Source organism: Heterocephalus glaber, unplaced genomic scaffold (genome assembly GCF_053883595.1).
Source record: "Heterocephalus glaber isolate CG9 unplaced genomic scaffold, H.glaber_assembly_v1.0 deba00000768, whole genome shotgun sequence".
NCBI lineage: Eukaryota > Metazoa > Chordata > Mammalia > Rodentia > Bathyergidae > Heterocephalus > Heterocephalus glaber.
Genome location: NW_028258162.1, coordinates 10,650,830 through 10,670,441, shown reverse-complemented (window position 1 = coordinate 10,670,441; position 19,612 = coordinate 10,650,830). Strand labels below are relative to the sequence as shown.

General features: G+C 37.2%; 1 protein-coding gene across 3 annotated transcripts; it reads left to right on the top strand.

Annotated features, from left to right (window-relative positions):
- The first annotated feature begins 100 nt into the window (after positions 1 to 100).
- On the top strand, positions 101 to 19,156 carry Enkur (enkurin, TRPC channel interacting protein). Of its 3 annotated transcripts, XM_021240429.2 has the most exons (6): positions 101 to 569; positions 853 to 1,010; positions 10,311 to 10,456; positions 11,055 to 11,278; positions 13,375 to 13,521; positions 18,654 to 19,156. In XM_021240429.2, the coding sequence occupies exons 3-6, from the start codon at positions 10,348 to 10,350 to the stop codon at positions 18,846 to 18,848; spliced, it is 675 nt and encodes a 224-aa protein (XP_021096088.1). In that variant the 5' UTR covers positions 101 to 569; positions 853 to 1,010; positions 10,311 to 10,347; the 3' UTR covers positions 18,849 to 19,156. The 3 variants fall into 3 exon arrangements, with proteins under 3 accessions (XP_021096088.1, XP_004859968.1, XP_004859969.1); XM_004859911.4 differs by lacking the exon at positions 853 to 1,010 and having other exon boundaries at positions 102 to 569; XM_004859912.4 differs by lacking the exon at positions 853 to 1,010 and having other exon boundaries at positions 114 to 569; positions 18,672 to 19,156.
- The last annotated feature ends 456 nt before the right edge of the window (positions 19,157 to 19,612 follow it).

Sequence of the window (19,612 nt, the reverse complement as noted above, 5' to 3'; positions counted from 1 at the left end):
CCTCGCGGGTCGGGATTGGGCCTGCGCTGTGGTATGGCGCCTGCGCACTGGCCTCCCTTTGGATTGTAGAATTTTTCTCACCAAACATACAAAGAGCAAAAAGCAAAATGTTGTAGGGAACGCAATTTTCACCTCTTTATTTCCAAACGTACAGAGGTTTCCGTGTGAATTTCTCGGCAGGAGAAAGCATTGCAGAAATAATGAGAGGAAACCTGGCTGGCAAGTCTGATTTCCACTTTCCCGTCGCCTAGTAACTGTTTCCATAGCAACCGCGCGGTCAACAACATTGAGCAACCCCCGGAGGAATAGAAAGCGCGTTTCTTTTTCTTGGGGGAGACTGCTAAGAAGGGGTCAAAGGGGAGTACATGAAAGAGAGACACCTGAGTTCCTTGACAAGGCGAGGGCGCAAAAAAGAAAGGGGAAGCAGCGGAGAAAGGGACAGTGAGAAAAAGCAGTTGGGAATTGTAGTTTTTAAGGAGTCATTTGCTGGTCATGGATCCAACGTGCTCGGCTGAGAGCATTTATAACCTCATACCCAGTGACTTGAAGGAGCCTCCCCAGCCTCCTAGGTATGTGGGTAAGCAAAGATTATCATCGCCAGAAATAGAAGAGGGGTGTAATAATGATTCCATTTCCAGATTAACTAAGCATACATATCACAGGATTTTGAAAATAATATATATATTGTCTCAATGAAATAGAGCCTTAATGAAAACTTCTTAGAGAAGTTATCGAAAAAATCTAGGCGTTTAGCACTTCACAGTTCACGCAAAAGCATTCCGGTGCTGTCATTAGGTTACACTTAGCCTGCTATTACCACGTTTTGTAATTATTTTGTAATTTATCTAATAGTTGGTACGCGATGTGGTTTACAACCAAGAGTGAAACATCACGGTGTTGAAAAGGGAAAATCACAACTGTATTTTCCTGTGTTAGAGGACTTGATGTTTGGTTTCAGGAGTTCAGCGTTGTATTTCTAACTGCGTTACTGCTCAGTTACCTCTCTAAAGGTACAGTACTTATTTTTCCCCTCAAGATTATTGTCAAATATAAATTCACATTTGTTTCTGCGGTTCCTTTTTTTTATTGGTTAAATGAAGCAGAAGGACTAGATACACTAGTTTTTAGAACTTTTTCAGGTCTAGTGGCTAAATGGAAGAGAGAAAGGTTGCATATCCGGCTAGAGATACAAAAATAGTAATTGAGTTAAAATTTTTGCATAGTTGTTAGGACTCCTAATACTTCCCAAATCTCAAAAAGATAACCAGAAAGTAAGCACTCCAGTTACACTCCTGTGTATGTATTTGTTAGAACTTCGTTAAATGTAAGGGGAGAAAAGAAGGTAATTAGTGGAGAAAATCTCTTTCCGCCAAGGACTTAAAAAGTTTCCTGCTATCTACCTCTATCTTTTTCCTTATGCTAGTAGAAAACCACTTTAGAAGAACACTGGGCTAAAAATCAGGGTCTACAGCCAATTGTTTCAGAGGTTTTAAATGCACGACACCTTCCCTTTTCACCCTGCATAGCTGGTTTTAACCAGAGCAATAGTTATATTGTATTTACATTGTTTTTTCAAAATCTAGTAGAGATTGGACAAACAAATGTAAAATAAACTATAGTACAGTTCATAATATTATTGCTGAACCAACATTTGGTTCACAGTTCCTGAATACCATACAAAATAAAGTTCCTTCTTTTTACAACACCTAATACAGTGGTGACAAACCTATGGCATGTGTATTATGTGTTTTTCTTTTAAGACAAAAGATGTATGAGTTGTTTCTAAACTAAAACCCCAGTGTTTATTGCAGTGTTGGCACTTGCAATAAATAAATGGGTTTTGGGTTGCAGTTTGAGCACACATCTCTAAAAGGTTTGCCATCACTGCATAAATTTTATATTCTCTACAATACTGAATTTGAATGTTCAGATGTGTTATTAGATAGATGTACTGTTCATTGGTAAAGTTTTACAGCATCTAGGCAATTTTTTTAAAGTTATAAGAACAATTATAATTTACTTAAATCAATCATATTGATTAATTTGGTAGATATTAACGTAATCAGAGAATATCCTGAATAATTTCAATCCTCTGAAAACTGCTGAGAGTTGCTTCACATTAATGTATGGTCTACTTTTTTATTTAATTTTTTTGAGACAGGGTCTCATTATGGAGTTCAAGCTGGTCTTGAACTATGTAGCCCAGGCTGGCCTTGAATTCATGGTGATCCACCTGTCTCAGCCTCCTGAGTGCTGGGATTACAGGTGCACACCACCATGCCTGGCTGATCTGCAGGATTTTCACCAAATCCATCACCCTTCTATTGAGGGTTGTAATTATTTAATATTTTCTATCATTCCTTTTTTCCATTTTGCTTAAGGGAATATTCCAGACATGGTTTAAACAGCCCATGAACCAAAATAACTTCTTTCTTTAATACTTGGCACAATACTTTTACCCAAGCAGCCTAAGTTTCTGTTATTGTTTTGATAGTCATGCCCCACTATTGGCTCACATTGAAATTCCTGCATATGCTAGGTCTAAGATTGGTCTCTCCCATCTTTAATTATGTAGCTGATTCTTTTTTTTTCTCAGCTCATCATTAATTTATGGAAATAGTTTTCAATTATGAATTATTCATACACTCTCAACCATTCTTCTCAGCTATGTGTCCCTTGCAACTCTAATGAGTATGTCTTTTATATCCACATCTATCATTGAAGGGCAAGTACTTTACACTGCAGGGAGGCTACCAGATACCTCTCTGAAGGTTGACAATACCTTTCTGAGTCTTCAGTTACCCAAAATAGACCCATGAATCAGTTCAGATTTCGCTAATATACCAGCAAGGATTTAATGAGGGGCTTTACTAGCATCAAGATGAAAATTGTTATGCTGAAAATATCACCCAATCAATCTTAGCAATCTTATTTTTTATTTTCATTAATGGTGACTGAAACTCCAAGTGACTTATGCAATCATTGCCTTTCTACAAACATAACTAATTCTCTCTACAACTCTGTGGAAATTGTCATAAGGCTTACCAGTATAGAGTTTCCAAATGTCTACTTTTTGAAAACGGGAATATTTAATGTCATAAGTACCACTAGTTCACTTTAAGTGTTTTTCTGATTTTCATTGTGATTAATTGTAGCATGTAATCAGAATTTAATTTCTGGAGGTTCCTATTCTTCATGGACTACTTTCCATTTTATTCAGTGTTCATAATATTATACCTGTATGCTCTGAACCCCTTATAACATTTTTAATGTGAAGTCTGGTTATGTATCTGACTCTCCTCAGCAGTCTATTCTTGACAATTACGAATTCTAAGATGACATAGGCATTTTTATCCTGAGGTTCTTGTCTTATCTACTTTGCTGACTAATTACAGGCAAGAATTCAATTGAGAAAAGCAATAATCCTTTTAGTGAACTTAGATTTAAAGAAAGTTCAGAATATTCCAAAATCATTGTTTTGGTATAATAATATTTTATGCTAAAATTCTTATTGCTGCAATATATGATTTCAGGCAGAATTTTATGATTAGTGTTAAAAGCTTTTATTCATATTTTTCATCTGACCAAGCAATTCCTGCATACTCTCAGAAAGCTCACGCTTCCCTTCATCTATTGCATTTCTTTTATCCAAGTGGTCTGTTCTTCACATGCTTATACTTTACATCACACACACACACACACACACACACACACACACACACTTTTACATAGATCTTACAGTTTACATGAAAAAGATTTAAAATCACCAGGAAACAGTTACCCACCAGACGACGTGGTATTTATATTAGAGAGACCTGAAGAATGTAGAAGAGACAAAGATTTGGGAAGTCACATAGTGGAAGAGATAATGAAAAATTATAATTTTCCCTTTTAGATACACTTCATGGATAAAGGGAAGGATATGCACAAATAGGATTTTTGTCAGCAAGGAAAATTACAGCCACCGTGTGCATTTACTGGGTTAATATTTGCTCATTTTGAGTTACTGCCTCTCATTTAGATTTCTATAGATATATATTAGGACACATCTCTGGCATTTCATATATACCTAAGAATATTGAAAGGGGAAATATGCCAACAATATTTCTTAGAATTAGTTGCCAGAGAAATTTTAGATAAGTGAATTTTTGTGAATGTTAGGCTTATTTTTTGGATGGTTATTCAATTGCAGAATAAGGTTTGGTATCTTAAGCAATGGCATAAAATATATTATAGTCTGAGGAAACTAATTTTAGAAGTTGGAAAAGTATGTCAGTCTGTCTGTTATATTAACAATTGAGATGCCATGACTTTTTAGAAAATAAGACTATATCTTCTAATATACAGGTAAAATAAAGGGTTGAATAGGCTTATTTTTTTAAAAATGTAATCAAGACAGATATCTAGTACAGTATAGTAATAAAACAAAAATATTCTCATTAATAGTAATAATATGCTCAGTGGTTTTACAGTGTACCAGGTACTGTTCTCCATTTTCCACAATCACCATTTAATTGTCACAAGGGCCCTGTGAGATAAGTGGTATTGTCCTAATTTTATGGAAGAGAAAAGTCAGGCCCAGAAAGTTGAGGCAGAAAGGAAGAAGGGCTGAACCCAAGACACACTCTGCCGAAAGGCCTGCCACACCTTTCACCGGTTTCCACACTGCCGGGCAAGTGAAACAAACCTAATGACCACTTTTTGCCTCACAGCATGTGTTTTAATCTATAATGTTTAGTATTTGTGAACTATCTTGTTCTAGTGCAATAAGATATTTTGTGATGAAGATATTAAAGAAAATGGGAAATGGTAATAGAAAAGTCAGGCAATGATACACATGAGGTTGCATATGAAAAACATGCTTTAAAATGCTATGCAAATTGGACTCAGAGCTACTAGGAAGCAGCCAGCTGGCAAAGGCATGATTCTTCCTATGATTCTTTAAAACTCACTTATCCGCCAAGTTACATTTTCCATAGACAAAAGCAAATTAGTAACTGAGGAGACTTACAGGTATGCTTGGTGTGGAGCCATAAATACACTTCCTCCATGGTTCATGGGTAGAGGAGTCACGGTATATAATGTCATGAATAAATATTTCAACAACACTCTTACATAACATATACTGAGTTTCATAGGTCTAATATTGCTCTCATTTCAAACCCAGGACCAAATACCATAACATAATCAAAGCAGATTTATAGATATGTTATCAGCTATCTGCATAGTTTAAGAATAGAGTTTCCTGATATCTAGATCAGCCTTGTCCAATAGGAATAGAATGTGAGTCACATTTATAATTTGTATTTTTCTAATTGTCCCTTTTTAAATGTATAAAAACTGGTAAAATTAACTTTAAAATATTTAATTTAACCCAGTGTGCCTAAAATACCATGATTTCAACATATGGCACTAGCCACATTTCAAGTGTTGAATATCTATAAGTAATATTGAAAATCAGGACCCAACATGAATAACTATATACCCTTTTGATGTTCTTTCATACTACTTTTCTCAATAGTTTGTGGTAGGTTTTAAGTAGCACTAAGGTCATAATTACACTCGATAACATACAACTATGTTACCAAGTGAGTGCAGAGCATAACTTTGAGAACCGAACATGCTGATGATAGAATTGGCATCCATTTATGAAAAATTAATTACTTGATATAGACATGAATCAGAGACTGTCACTTCAATGCTTGTAGATATGTTTATGAGCTATCTATGCACATGCAAAAATTTTTTTCAAGAAATAATTTGGGGCCAGGCATGATGGCACACACCCGCAATCCCGACTACTCTGCTGGCTGAGGCAGGAGAATTGCAATTAAGACCCTCTCTTAAAATAATAAATAAATAAAATTACTTTTAAAGGGCTGGGGGATGTAACTCAGTGCCCCCCACCCCAGGATCAGTCCCCAGTACAGAAAGAGAGATGGGGAGAGTAAGGAGAAGGGAGAGGAGAAAAAGAAGAGGGGGGAGAGAGGAAAAGAAAGGAAAAAGAAAAGGCAAAAAAGAAAGAATTTGAAATACTTTAATTTAGCTTAAAATTACACACACACATGCACACACAAACACAGACAGACATGCACACACACAGAAGTTATTATCCAATACTCATTCATTAGGGGAAATAGTTTCAATCAAATTCTGTGAAACTCTCACAACTTTTGAGCAATATCATTTATTTGTGTTCCCTTTAATAAATGTTATAAAATGTACTCTAGGGTTATGATGATATGATTTATTATATAGTTGTTATTGGTACAGTTGTGTTTCGTTTATTGAAGATGACAATTTTAATTTGAAAATAAGTTATCGCTAGCCTACATCTAATAATAAATAGAAAATACAGCCAGTTTTCTAATAAAATCACCTCTTAGATATTCATCAGACCACTCTATTCAGAAAATGGAATAAAATGCAGGATTTGAAAGAGTAAGATTTGCATACTGACACTGAAAGATATTAAACTATTAACTTTTTTAAATTAAGTTTCAATACCAACAGAATCACAAAAAACTAAATTTATTCTGAAAAATTGGGGAGATAGAACCTAGATTTTTATTCATGTATAAATTTTATTTTGTAATTAGTTCACATACATAACAATTAGGCATATAGTAAAATTTCTTATCTATGATAGATGAGTGGGCTTTCTTATATACAAAAAGTTCTTAATCACAAAATTGCAAATTAAAAAGCAGTGAGAATATATACACTCTGTTCCAGAGAAAATTAGATCATTAATCATGAAACCATATCTGCCAACCCAACTTCCATGGGATTTTTAAGGCACATGTTTGGCTTGAATGTTATTTCCTGAAGGTATCTAAAGAGTGCACTGAATTCAGACCATTGATTCTTGCCATTGAGTTCAAGATTGAGGAATACCCTTCAAAGCAAAAAAAAAGTTTAATATTTTTCCAAATAAATTTAATCCACCTACTGAAAAAGACAATACAAAATGTTAAAAGTAATACAGCTAAACTCCTGCTTCGGAACAAGCATGGAATTTACTTTTTCACCTAAAACAACTAGAACATTTGAAAAAACATATGAAACAGTAGTTTTTAGGCACAACTAGACAATAGGTGCACAGAGCATGCCTCCTAAAAGAAAAGAATGAAGCAAGTCCTACAATTGCCCTAATGTAATTCCTGGAAAGAATTTCCAGGCCAAAGTCCAGAAGAGGGAATGTAAAATGAGCCCAGAAATCTCCCTGAGTTAAGAAGACCAAGTTCAGTGTTTGGGAAGGCCAAAGGAACTAGAATTCACAGCACAGTGCACCAGAGAAGAGAGAACTGCAGAGAGCAATGGAAATCTGCAAGAGGACGTCCCTAAAATCTTCAGTTGATAGCACATGTGAGTAATGAAACTACCAAGGCCAAGGAAATAATCAGCAGAAAGCAACAATGCAGGTAAAATTCATGTTCTCACCAGCCAGAGTGGAGACGCTTCTTACTACACAAAATGAGTCGTGCTCTCTAAAGTGGGACTAAGTTTGACTAGACTAAAGGCTCTTCTGGACCTATCATAAAACTTAAAACCAAGCTTTAGAATGGTCACATTGTTTCCAGCTATCATAACTGCATTCCAGAATAAAGCAAGTGAGAATTTAAAAGAAAAGAGAAAAGAGAAGAAAAAGTGAAAAGTTCAGCAACTGACAATGTAAAAATCAGGATTTTGTGTCCAATCTAAAATTACTTACAAGGCATAACCAAGAAGAAAATCAGTTAATATAAACAGACATAGAAATGGCATGCATAAGAGAATTAGTAAACAAGGACATATTAAACAGCTATTTAATACTTTATGTTCAAAAAGGCAGAGGAAAGCATGATTGAGACAGGGAAAGAATGGGAGGGAAGGGTCTGAATCTAGCTTGTAGATATAAAGAATACAGTAATGTGTCCCAAATGAAGATGGTGTACTAGATGAGAAAACAACAGCTAAGGTACCAAAAAGAAAATACAAATGAATTGAAGGCACAAAAATAGTACAACACAAGATGAAACTCAGAGAAAAAAGACCAGAAATGGAAATGGAACAATGGCGAGCTATGGATAACCTCAAGCAGCCTGACATAAGTATAACTGGAATCACAGAGGAGGAGGGAAGACATGGAGGAACAGAAGAAATACTTGAATAAAAGTAAAAAATACGTCAAATTTTATAAAGTCTCTACACCCACAGATCCAAGAATCACAGTGAACACCAAGGAGAGAATAAAATAATAAGGCAACTATGCCAAGGGACATTATATTTAAATTTATTAAAACTCTTAATAAAGAAAAAATTAAAAACAGCAAGAGAGAAAAAAACTTACACACACCAGAGGAATAAAAAGACAGAAAACTTATATTATTGGGAAACAGTGGATGCCAGAGATTTTTAAAAGCTCTTTATGGAGAAGGAATGGTACCACTGGGATACTTGGATTTACAAATTGAATGAAGAACACTGGAAATGCTGAAGATATTTGCAAGTATCAAATATTTCTTTCAAAACTCTTTAGCATAATTGGCTGTATTATAAAAATGACAGTGGATCAGGGGATTTTTGACACTGAGAGAAGTATAATGTATGACAACACTAGGACAAAAATGAGAATGGAGGGCCAGGGATTTAATTCAGTGGTTTTGCCGCCTGCTGCGCAAGCGCAAGGACCCGAGTTCGATTCCCGGTACCAAAAACAAACAAACAAAAAGTGAGGATGGAAACAATACTTTTGTGAGATTCTTCTTCCTTTCCCCATTTTTGTGGTGCTGGGGATGAAACCTAGGGCCTTGGTCATGCTAAGAAAGAGCTCAGCTACATCCAGTTCCCTCTTAGATTCTTACAGCATCTGAAGTTCTGTACTATTACTTGGAGTCAGGCTGTGAAAAGTTAAACATACACAGTGAGTGTAAACCTGCAAAATAAAATTTAAAACTAAGCCAGGATAAAAGGAGAAACATTAAGCAATGGAATATATAGAAAACAGCAACATGAAAAATTTAAATCATATTAAATGGTCATATTGAATGGTCTAACATCCCAAATAAAAGTGACTGTTCATTTGATAAAATTTCTATTTCTATATGTCCACAAGGAATCTTCTTTAAAAATAAAGGCAGAGAGAAGTAAAAAATCCAAGAAAGGAAAAAGATATACTATCATATATCAAGGGATGTTGGAGTGGGTATACTAATATCAGACAGAGCAGGTTTTAGAGCACAGAAATTTTTAAAGGAGTAAAGTATGTTATTTTATAATGATGTGGTCAGTTTTCAAAGATAAAACCACAATAACAGTGGTTCAAAATATATAACCCAAAAACTGATTGCAATAAAAGAAAAAGCTAAATCCGCAATTATAGTCAGAGATAGCAATGTCCCTCTTTCAAAAATGAACAAAGTAGAAGCAATTAGGATATAGAACACTCGAAAACACTTTCAACCAGTTCAATCAGTAGTCATTCATAAAATACTATGTCCAAAAACAGCTGAATAAACTACTTTTTGAGTTTATACAGAACATTGGCCACACTCAACAAAATTGTGTCCAAATGCCAGACGATTTAAAAGGTTTGAAATCATACAAAATGTTATTTTGCTACAGTGGAAATAAATTAGAAGCCAAATATCTGCATACTCCAAATATATGAAAACAAACAGTCAAATTTCTAAATTAGATATAGGATTATAGTTTAAGAGGTATTTTGGGGTGAATAAAAATGAAACTGCATATCAAAATTTATGGAATGCAGCTAATCTGAAGCTTAGAATGCTATTGCTTTAAACACTAGAAAAGCATAAAGGTTTAAAATCAAATACTGTACTTAAACTTGTACCTTAAGAAACTTTTTAAAAAAGAAAAGCAAATTAAACCGAAAGTAAGAAGAAATAACAATGATCCATACAGAAATCATTGGAGTGGGATTCATGTGACCATTAGACAAAATAAATCAGTGAAACTGTGGTTCTTTGAAATCGATCAGGTCAAGTCCTATGTAGCAAGACTGAGCAGAAGAGAAGGGCGCCTGGGGAGGAGACGCAAATGGCTGATGTCAGGAAGGTGTCACACCCAGTGCTGCTGCTTAGGAAATTCCATGAACTCCTTTACGTGGTGCGTTTCCTTAGGCCAGAGCTTCCATCTAGAGTTTGTAAGCCTGACAGACAGGGCCCCTGTCATAATTCTTCACGTGATAAATTAAGATGGATATATATTGATAGGTACAAATTAAAATGCATGCCTGCTTTTAAACTTCAAATATTTTTTTTACTATAAATATAGGTACTACAACTCTTAAAATTTAATTTCAGGTACACATCAGTTTTTAAAGCAGCTGTGAAAAATGACATGAAAAAATCTAAAACATCCATGAAAACCATGGGACCAGCAAAAGTTGAAGTTCCTTCTCCAAAGGATTTCCTAAAGAAACGTTCAAAGGAAAAAGTCCTACCACCCAGTAGGTCTTATCACTCTTTCTTTTTAATATTAATAATAGCAGCAAGTTTAACCAGAATTATTCATTGTCAGTGAATATTGACAGCACCCTCACCTCATATTAAATAGAGCCGCGAACTTTCACAGGTACGAGCAGACCTCGCGTCGCAAACGTTCATAGACGCGAATAAATGGTGGAAGTAGCTCATGTGTCACAGCCGAGCTGCTGTGTGCTTGCTGCAGCGTGATAGTGTGCAGTGGTACAGGGCTGCGTCAGAGCCTCGGAGGTCCAGGAACAAAAGCAGTGGTGGTAGGGAGGGCGCTGCTGGGAAGCGCAAAGCACATGCATAGTGGATGTGTGTCCAAGGTGTGTAAGACTCACTGTGTTGGGCTTAGCAACGAATCCGACGTTCTCCTGGAATGGAGCTCCTCCTTAGGTAAGGACTTAACTGTATACAGCTTAATGGTTTGGGAATAAGTCTAAACCTTTTGCCTTAAGTATATGAATATATTATTTATGGAGCCCCAATGCTCATAGTAAAATACCTGAATGTTGGAAACTGTACTATGTAGCAATGTTTATACTTTCGATATTAACAAGGAAATGTTATACTGAACAGAAAAAAAGTTTGACTGGAATGAACCCAGAAAGCCTCCGGTGCCATTGAGGACTGACCATCCAGTCATGGGAATACAAAGTGGGAAAAATTTTATAAATACAAACGCAGCCGATGTCATCATGGGAGTGGCTAAAAAGCCTAAGCCAGTTTATGTTGACAACAGAACCGGAGACAAGCACGATCTTGAAACATCAGGACTACTTCCAAAGTACATCCATAAAAAGGTAGCCGTGTTATGTATTAATAAGAGATCAGGAATCCAAATCATTTAAATGTGGCATTCATAACAATTGCCTTTGTTACCATTAAAAGTGTTCTCACTGGACAGATTATCTCGATTGCCAACTCCCATCCCGCTGCAGTCTGCATTTGGTCCGACCCTAATGCAGTAAATTTGCAGAGAACTTGTAATGAACAGTGTCACATAGTTCAGTAGATGAAACTGATCGCTGTTTTTGTGTCAGTTATCGATGTATTTAGTAATTATAACACATTCTCTGAAAGAAGTTAATTTTTGGTGAGATGAAACTGTCACTAAAAACACAGTCACCATTGTAAATCTAGAAGCAATAACCTGTCAAAAAATCATAAAATGTACTCATTAAATTGAAATATGGCATAAAGCCTCAAAAATACTGTACAATAATAAAGTGCTCTTGGGCCCTTTATTTCTATCTGAAAAGATGTTTATCAAACACTCATATAATTTCACTGGTGAACTTTACAGAAGTCTGAGTTTAATGGTGTAGATACAGAAGATCTTTGAAATAAAAAAGTTTACAAAGAAAAAGATAAAGTCTATTTTGTATATTTATGGGGCATACAAGTGCTTGGAATACATAGGAAAGCATGAGTGAAAATCCTAAAGAATAATAATAGATAGTAAGTTATGGCAAAGAAAGGATGAAAGGAAGGAGCAAAGGAAGGAGGAAAAGGAGAGGAGAGGGGAAGGAAGGGAGTGGGGAGAGAAGCAGAAGCAGCAGGGACGGAGGCAGGGAGGAGAGGAACGAGGGCGGGTCCGGACTGCAGCAGTGATGCCTCAGCAGCTCTGCCCTGAGCGGCTCCGAGGCCCCCATGCCCAGCCCCATGCCTGTGGACAATCCTTCCTGCAGAGAGAGGAAGGCGCTGTTGACGCACCTGACACAGACAGGAGTAGGAGGATCTGTGTGGCACCTCCGAGTGCTCCTCCCTGGCCCTACTCACCAAAAAGAACTACTACTGTCTTCTTTCCCCTGCCATCTTTATCTTACTGCGGGGACTTACAGTTATCCCGCAGTAGCCGTCGGTTTAGGACCCCTGTGGATGACAGTGGACAGATGGTCTCAGGTCTCTTAGATAAATGGCAGTGCTTGGGTGTGACCTACGCACATTTTCCTGGTGCACTTGAACTCGTCTCTAGGACACTTATAATCCCCTCAAAATGTGAATCCTGTGTAAACAGGTGCTATACTGTCTTGTTTAGGGAATGGCAAGAAAAAAGTCTGTACATGTTCAGCACAGCTGCAGTTTTTATAGATTTTTTCCATTCACTGTTGGTTAAATCAGTGGCTGTGAAACCTGCCAATATGGAGAGCTGACTGGACTTTATATTAGGTGAGTCCCTCTCACCATAGAGTGAGACTCAGAAAGACAGGGCCTTTGTCTTCTTACTCAGTCATGTACCTGGCACTAGGTGCGTTCATTCTCAAATGCTGATTGGAAGAATGAACATGGAATCATCCTGTTTCTCCAGATAGTGACATCTATGTATCCACTAATCTGAAGGAATTTCAGCTGATGGCTTCACTGTCCTTGTAAGCAGCCTGGGAGCCTAAAAATGTACCTTGCACTTCTAAAATCAACCTCAGGGTCCCAAGGCAGTTTCCTTTTCAAGTTCAGATGTTTGGTATCATTTAAATGTTTTTCTAATGCCTCTGGAGCATTTGTATTCTTTTATTTAACAAAACTATGAAAAAGAGACCTCAAAGATAGTGAAGAGATTTCAGGCAAAAGCTGAAATACAAAATATAGAAAGAAAAGCCAACTCTTAGGGGTACAGTAAGGGCTAAGGGACCGCAATAACAGGCCTGGAAACATTGAGAGGAGGGAGAAAGAGACAGAGATGGAGACAGAGAGAACAAACAACCACAATAACAACTCAGACCGTTTTAAAGACTGGAGTTACTAAGTTCTCAAAGGGGAGAGACATCATTAAATTATGTCAGCTTGTAGTGTTTTAAGCAAAATTTAAAGTAAAATTAATTTTTTTCAGTTATTGGCTGGTACATATACATAATATCACATTCGGGATAATTATTTTTTCCTGAAAACATCCATACAGGATTATGGTGTCACACCTGAATACATATGTAAGCGGAGTGAGGAACTGAAGAAAGCCCAGGAAGAGTATGATCATTATATCCAGGAAAACCTTAAGAAAGCAGCCATGAAAATGTTATCAGATGAAGAAAGAGATGCAGTTCTCCAGGTAAGTGTCCTCCGATCTGTACTCTGAAACTCTTTGGAACATCTCCAAAGGAAAGGCCTTTCCAGTCCACCATCAATTTGGTGACTAAAGCTAACCCTTTGGTTTTGAAATCACAACAATCTCTTGTTGCAGCAAAGCTGACTGTGGATTTTTTATAAAATGGAGTACTACTCAACCGTAAAGAAAGGTAAACTAGAGAGATTCATAGCTAAATGGATGCATACTGAGGCCATCCTCTTAAGTGAAATAAGTAGGACACACATGTGTAAATACCGAATAGTTTCTCTGGTGTGAGAAGCTGAAAGTGTGATTGAGGGCCAAAATGTATAATAGGTCATGTGAAACAGGAAGAAAAGGGGCAAAGGGGAAGGAAGTGGGGGTGCGGGGATAAAGAAAAGGAAAGAAGGGAAAGAAAAACTATGAGAAAAGAAGGAAAAAACGGAAACAAAGTCTTTGTAAATAGGGAGGGATGGAGGGGTGAAGGGAGGGCAGGGGAAGGGGGAAAAATAAGAGCCAAGATGCATCATGTAAAGCCACGAGTCTCCAATGATGAATGTCATCCTATTGTATACCTAAAATGGACCGATAAATTTAATGAATAAAAAAAAAGATTCATTGCATGACATTTTGCTTCCACCTTGGTAAGTTTGTGTTGTAAGGAAGCCTACCTTCTCCTACAAGAAATGTATATAAATAAGTCTAAAAATATTTTTATTTTCATTCTCATGTCACCGAATTTGTAAAACATAATATCCATAAATAGATATTTTTCACTAGATGGAGCTCTAGAATAATTGAAACTGTCCCTAAACCAAATTTTTTCCTTCCTAGAAAGAACTATCCAAATTTCTAAATAAAAAAGTAGTAGGTTTTACATATGCTGTATCTTCTTTATTTTGAATAAAGGAGACTCAGAAAACATAAATACACTGGATTGTTAATTTAAGACTTTAGTTTGAGACATTTAAAATACTGGGAGAGGTGAGCAGGGCAGTTGCTTTATCATCATTTGTGGTGAGTAAATGCCTGCTTCCACCCTTCTGTAGTCATGCACTCTCTTATAGAGTTCTTTGTTTTTACTTTGAAAGCTTTCTACAAAGCTATTTGTAGTGACTTTTAAAAAGTAGAAAAAACTTCACCTTAATTTCTGTCAACAATTAGATTCATATACTTTTACATTTTTAACATATTATTGATGTTATTATAATCACTAGTAAAGATTTATTAAATGCCCACTTTCTATACAGTGTTGTGCTAAGTAAGAGCTGAGGGTATTTTAAAAGGCATAAAACAAAAGTCCTGCTATGGAGAATGTTGTGAACTAACTGATGAGAGGGACTATACCTAGGAATGTGTGTGTATACAGATCACACTTTTTTTTAAGTTTCCCAGGCACAAGTCACCACTAAAGGATACAGATCTTTAGCCAAGCCTGAAAATGCAAAGTGACAGGGTTTCTGAGACAAGCAGGAGTGACTGAAAAGCAGAGAGGACTCTGGTAACAGCAGCACCCAGAGCCCAGTGTAAAGGTGGAAGGAACTGTGATGAGGGAGCCCTGGGACAGAGAAAGGAAGACAGGCAAGCCCGAGGACAAGGAGACCTGGAAGAGGGAATCCGCACGTCACTTTTGGGGACAGGGCTGGTCTTTGGTTCACAATCTCTCTAGTTTGGACTCTTCCATTTTCAGAAAGCACATGCCTGTGTGAAAGCTGGATTTCAGATGTAAATGATGGTGAAAATAGGGGAAAATAAGAACCTTCCTTGGAAGGAAAAGGCTCTCCCCTCCTTGTCCTTTTTGCCTGAGAAGGATGAGTCATCCTCAGCTTCCTTTTCAGTCTTGGATGCGATCACAGTCCTCCATCGGCTGCTTTGCTAGCCTGGAGTATAGCTGTCATAGTAAAATATACATAAAACAAAATGAAAGGGCCACCTGCTGTCCTGCTGATAAGCCCTGAACCCTGCTTCTATTTCCAGTTGAGAGGTACATACTGAAGATCCCCATGTAAGCCACACCCTGCTCATTCTTCATAAAAATAACAGCCTCAGTATACCTGGAAGGGATTATCTGGCCTAAAGATTCCTAACTTCTCATTTTACACTCGAGGATATGAAATGCAAGTATGTTAGGTGGACTCATCTGCCCATTCATCCGTTCATTCGCTCGTCAAACATCTACTGTTTCAAGCACTGTCCCCAGCTGAGGGATACTGTAATGTCCAAAGCGAATGTAACCCTTACTTCAGCAATGTACAAGTTTGCTTTACATTTGCTCTTGGTCACAAAATTATCAAGCGCATTTCCCAATCCCCAGGCTGGCATTTCCTCCACCACATCGCCCAGGCATGCACAGGAAGTAAGGAGTGAAGCCATGTCAGTTGGGCCTCCAGTGGGAACTAAAAGGCACAGTCAGCCAGGGTCTAGGAACTCTTCACAGAAGGGAAGTAGGGGAAAGGAACCAGCAAGGAACATGGAGGCACCTCCAGGACTAAGGACAAGTGAAATCCACCACCACCTCGGCTGGAAGGGCAGGGACAAAAAGTACTGTCACCAGAACCTTATGAGAGCTGGAGCCTGGAAGAGGGACCCCTGACAGGAGTCACAGTCACACACGAGTGCAGCTAGAGCCAGCTCCAGCAACAGTGAGGGAAAGAAGGAAGAAGCACGCCAACCTCTAGCCACTCCCACCACTTCCACCTTTGTTTGTTTTGCTCTGTTTTGTTTGTTTTGAGACAGGGTCTCGCTATGTAGTTCAGACTGACCTTGGACTCACTATGTAGCCTAGGCTGGCCCCAAACTTGAAGTGTTCCTCCTGCCTCAGCCTCCCAAGTGCTGGGATTGCAGGCGTGTGCATCCATGCCTGCCTTCACTTCCACCTTTGGCTGATCTCAGGCAGAAGCTATGGGCACAAGAAACAGGGGACAACCGCTCCCAGGATCAACTCCTGCCCTCCACCCCTGGTCACTGAGCAGGGCGAGAAGGAAGAAAACATTTGGAGCGAGGCAAAGGGTAGAAAAGGAGTGTGAAACTGAGCGCACTTCGCACATATGACCACTTTTCCCTATTTGGATTTTTCCCCAAATTAGCCATATTATTTCAGCATTAAGGTAGAAGAGAGAAAAACTAAATAATAAAAATAAGGGGAAGGATGAGGGAGTAGCTTGGTGGTACAGTACTTGCCTAGCATGTGTTTGGCCCTCGGCTCGATCTTCAGCACTGCAAAAAGAAAAACGAAAAAGAAGAAAAGAAGGAAAGGAAAAGAAAAGACAGCAAGGAAGTAGGAAAGAGGAGAGAGAGGGAAGGAGGAAAAAGAAAAAAGGAAGAAGGAAGAGAAAAGGAAATTGCTATAACTGCAATGGATAAAAGACCTTTCTTAGGTAAAAATTTTAAAAAACAGCAAGGAAGCTACTTCAACATAATGTGAGATAGTAGGTATATTTAGTTTCCACCCCTGGCTGTTGACTTAGATCCAAACATTACTGTACACGCTGGAAGATAAAAAAAGCAAACTATCCTTTAAAAGGAAATTCAGGGGAAACGCTTAGCTGCTGTGACTGCAAGTAACATGGAAATATACCCAATCAGCTATGAGAGACCTTTGATATTTGAAAGTGTATAAATATATGGATTTCCTGTGAGTAGGCACTCCTGTGGAGCACTGCAGAAACATATTTTACATTTCATAATACAAGACTGTGGAGAAATAGAGGGATTTTTTGAGGAATTCTTTTTGAACTACATCTCATGTGCTATTAAAAACTGTGTTGACCCATCTCTCTCTTTTTAAAACTTAACCTGAGTGCTTTTCCTTCTATCTTTTCCATCTCCCAGGTCTTTGATATATCACTCACCAAGGGGTCAAACTCTGTTGCCCTTTTCCCCAACCAGCTCATTCTATTCAGTGTGCCCTATGCTATTATTGCTTTTATCCAAGCAAGAAATTAAATCATTGAAATATTACTGTCCCCAAAGAGTTTCCACAGGATTGGATTTGTATGATGAGGGCTTAGGAAGGGATCGTTACACGAGATACTTCTCATCCTCTTTTAAGCCTAATGATATAGCAAAGCTTTTCAAAGACCAAGTTTTCCAAATACTATTTTAAACTATTTTTATTTTTTGTTTTAAACTTTTTATTTTTTGCTTTTGTGTAAATAAAATGATCTCTGAATCCATAGTGAATAATAAAAGTTATTAATCTTTTTCTTCTTTTGATACTGGGGATCGAACTCGGGACCTTGCGCTTGTGAGGCAGGCAGCGGAACCACCAAGCTAAATCCCCGGCCCAAAAGTCATTAATCTTTAAAATGTCACAGAATGAACTCAATTGTAATACAAGATCATTTTGTCAGTGGAGCCCCCTAGTGCACTATGATAAGAAATGGTTAACTAGGCAGAGATGGAAATAAACTTTATTCCTCCTAAGAGATCCCTAATTTTGAATTTGTTGATTTCTGAGACTATAAAATATTAACTACATTATCAAATTAGCATGTGTGCTACATTTAATGACATTCCAATCATCTCTAGAATACATTAAGGGAAGTATAAATCCCTGAACTATATAGAGGATGATTTGTACTTACTTTCTAATATACTGAAAAGATATATAAAACATCAACTTTTGGAAAATTGAATTCTGGCATTTTTACAATACCACTTTGTCAAATATAAGAAAATATGGTCATGTAAGTTTTTGATGTGATTCCTCTATTGAAGAATGAGGATAAAAAGGAAAATTATAGAAAAAAACTTTATTAGAAATAATTTCCTATTCAAAAATATTTTTTACCTGTGGCTCTCAGTTCTCAGTTGTTCATTTTTGCCAGAACATTTGCTGTGAACTTAGTTTGACAGTACTCATAATTCTGCACATGTGAATTTGATGGTAAAAGCAAGCACAGTGATGTTAAAACAGAGCAAATAAATACTCCCAATGGGGACCAAGCAGACAATCAAGGACCGGGCTTGGCCTCTGTACAATATTTTTTGTTACTGTGGCCAAGTGCTTGATAAACACACATCATTTTTAAAGTGGTCTTTTATCAGTGTTCATTGTCTATTTACATTTTGTGTTATAAGTACAGCTCCTTTCCAATTCACTTTACTTTCGCGATTTACTGGAGCATTTGCAGTTTCTTCATCATTTGCAGGGGCTGAAGAAGAACTGGGAAGAGGTGCACAAAGAGTTCCAGGCCCTCCCGGTCTTCATCGACTCTCTCCCGAAGAAGGTGCGCAAGCAGAAGCTGGAAGGAGAAATGAAACAACTGGAGCACGACATCGGGATCATCGAAAAGCACAAAATTATTTACATTGCCAATAAGAAATAGACGGTCTTTAGAGGGTAGTGATAGAAGGCAGGAAAGACATGGAAAATATATTAAAACAAAATTTTCAAAGACAACAATTCTATGAAGAGAATAAAAGTAATCTTACATGAAATGTTTGGGCAGTATTTGAAGGATATTTGAATTACTCACTTGTATAAGAATATTTTGTTTTTACTACACATATAAAGCCATCGAAGTTTGAGGCTATGTGTTCCAGCCCTGTAATGTAATTCATTCTTATTACGTACTTGTTTCACATAAACGTTAATTTCTGGGCCCTGAAAAATAAAGTCAGCACTCAGAACTTCCATTTTTTTCTTCTCTGCATGGTACAAAGAACAAAGCTGCCAAAAATGCTAAGCATTTTGAGTTGGAAGTAGGACCATATGCTCTCTTGCTACTCTGAAGTGTTTCCTAATAATTGTTTTCCAGCTGCACAAATTTAAAAGATATACAATCTCAGATAGCCTTATGTCACTTGCAGTTATTCCTTACTATAAATATTTTCAGTGTCCATGACCTTCTGTATAATGGAGGGCTTATGTTTGAAGGAAGAAAAATTAAGACAACTTACAAAATCAAGAAGGAACCTTATAAAAGACATCATTTAGGAGGATTAAATACACTGATTTTGTAAAACTTTGATACTCTGCTTTATTTCATAATTTACTATGCATACATATTTCACCAAAACAGAGTGTTTTCTTTTTTATCCTTTCATTTATCTATTTTGTGAACCTGAAGGTTCTTTTTGAAAGATTACA

Bases quoted from the DNA above. Each gene is read 5' to 3' on its own strand.
- Enkur (XM_004859911.4), top strand. From the start codon at position 493: ATGGATCCAACGTGCTCGGCTGAGAGCATTTATAACCTCATACCCAGT. The intron at 570-10,310 runs GTATGTGGGTAA...ATTTAATTTCAG, and splicing joins GAGCCTCCCCAGCCTCCTAG to GTACACATCAGTTTTTAAAG. The intron at 10,457-11,054 runs GTAGGTCTTATC...TATACTGAACAG, and splicing joins GGAAAAAGTCCTACCACCCA to AAAAAAAGTTTGACTGGAAT.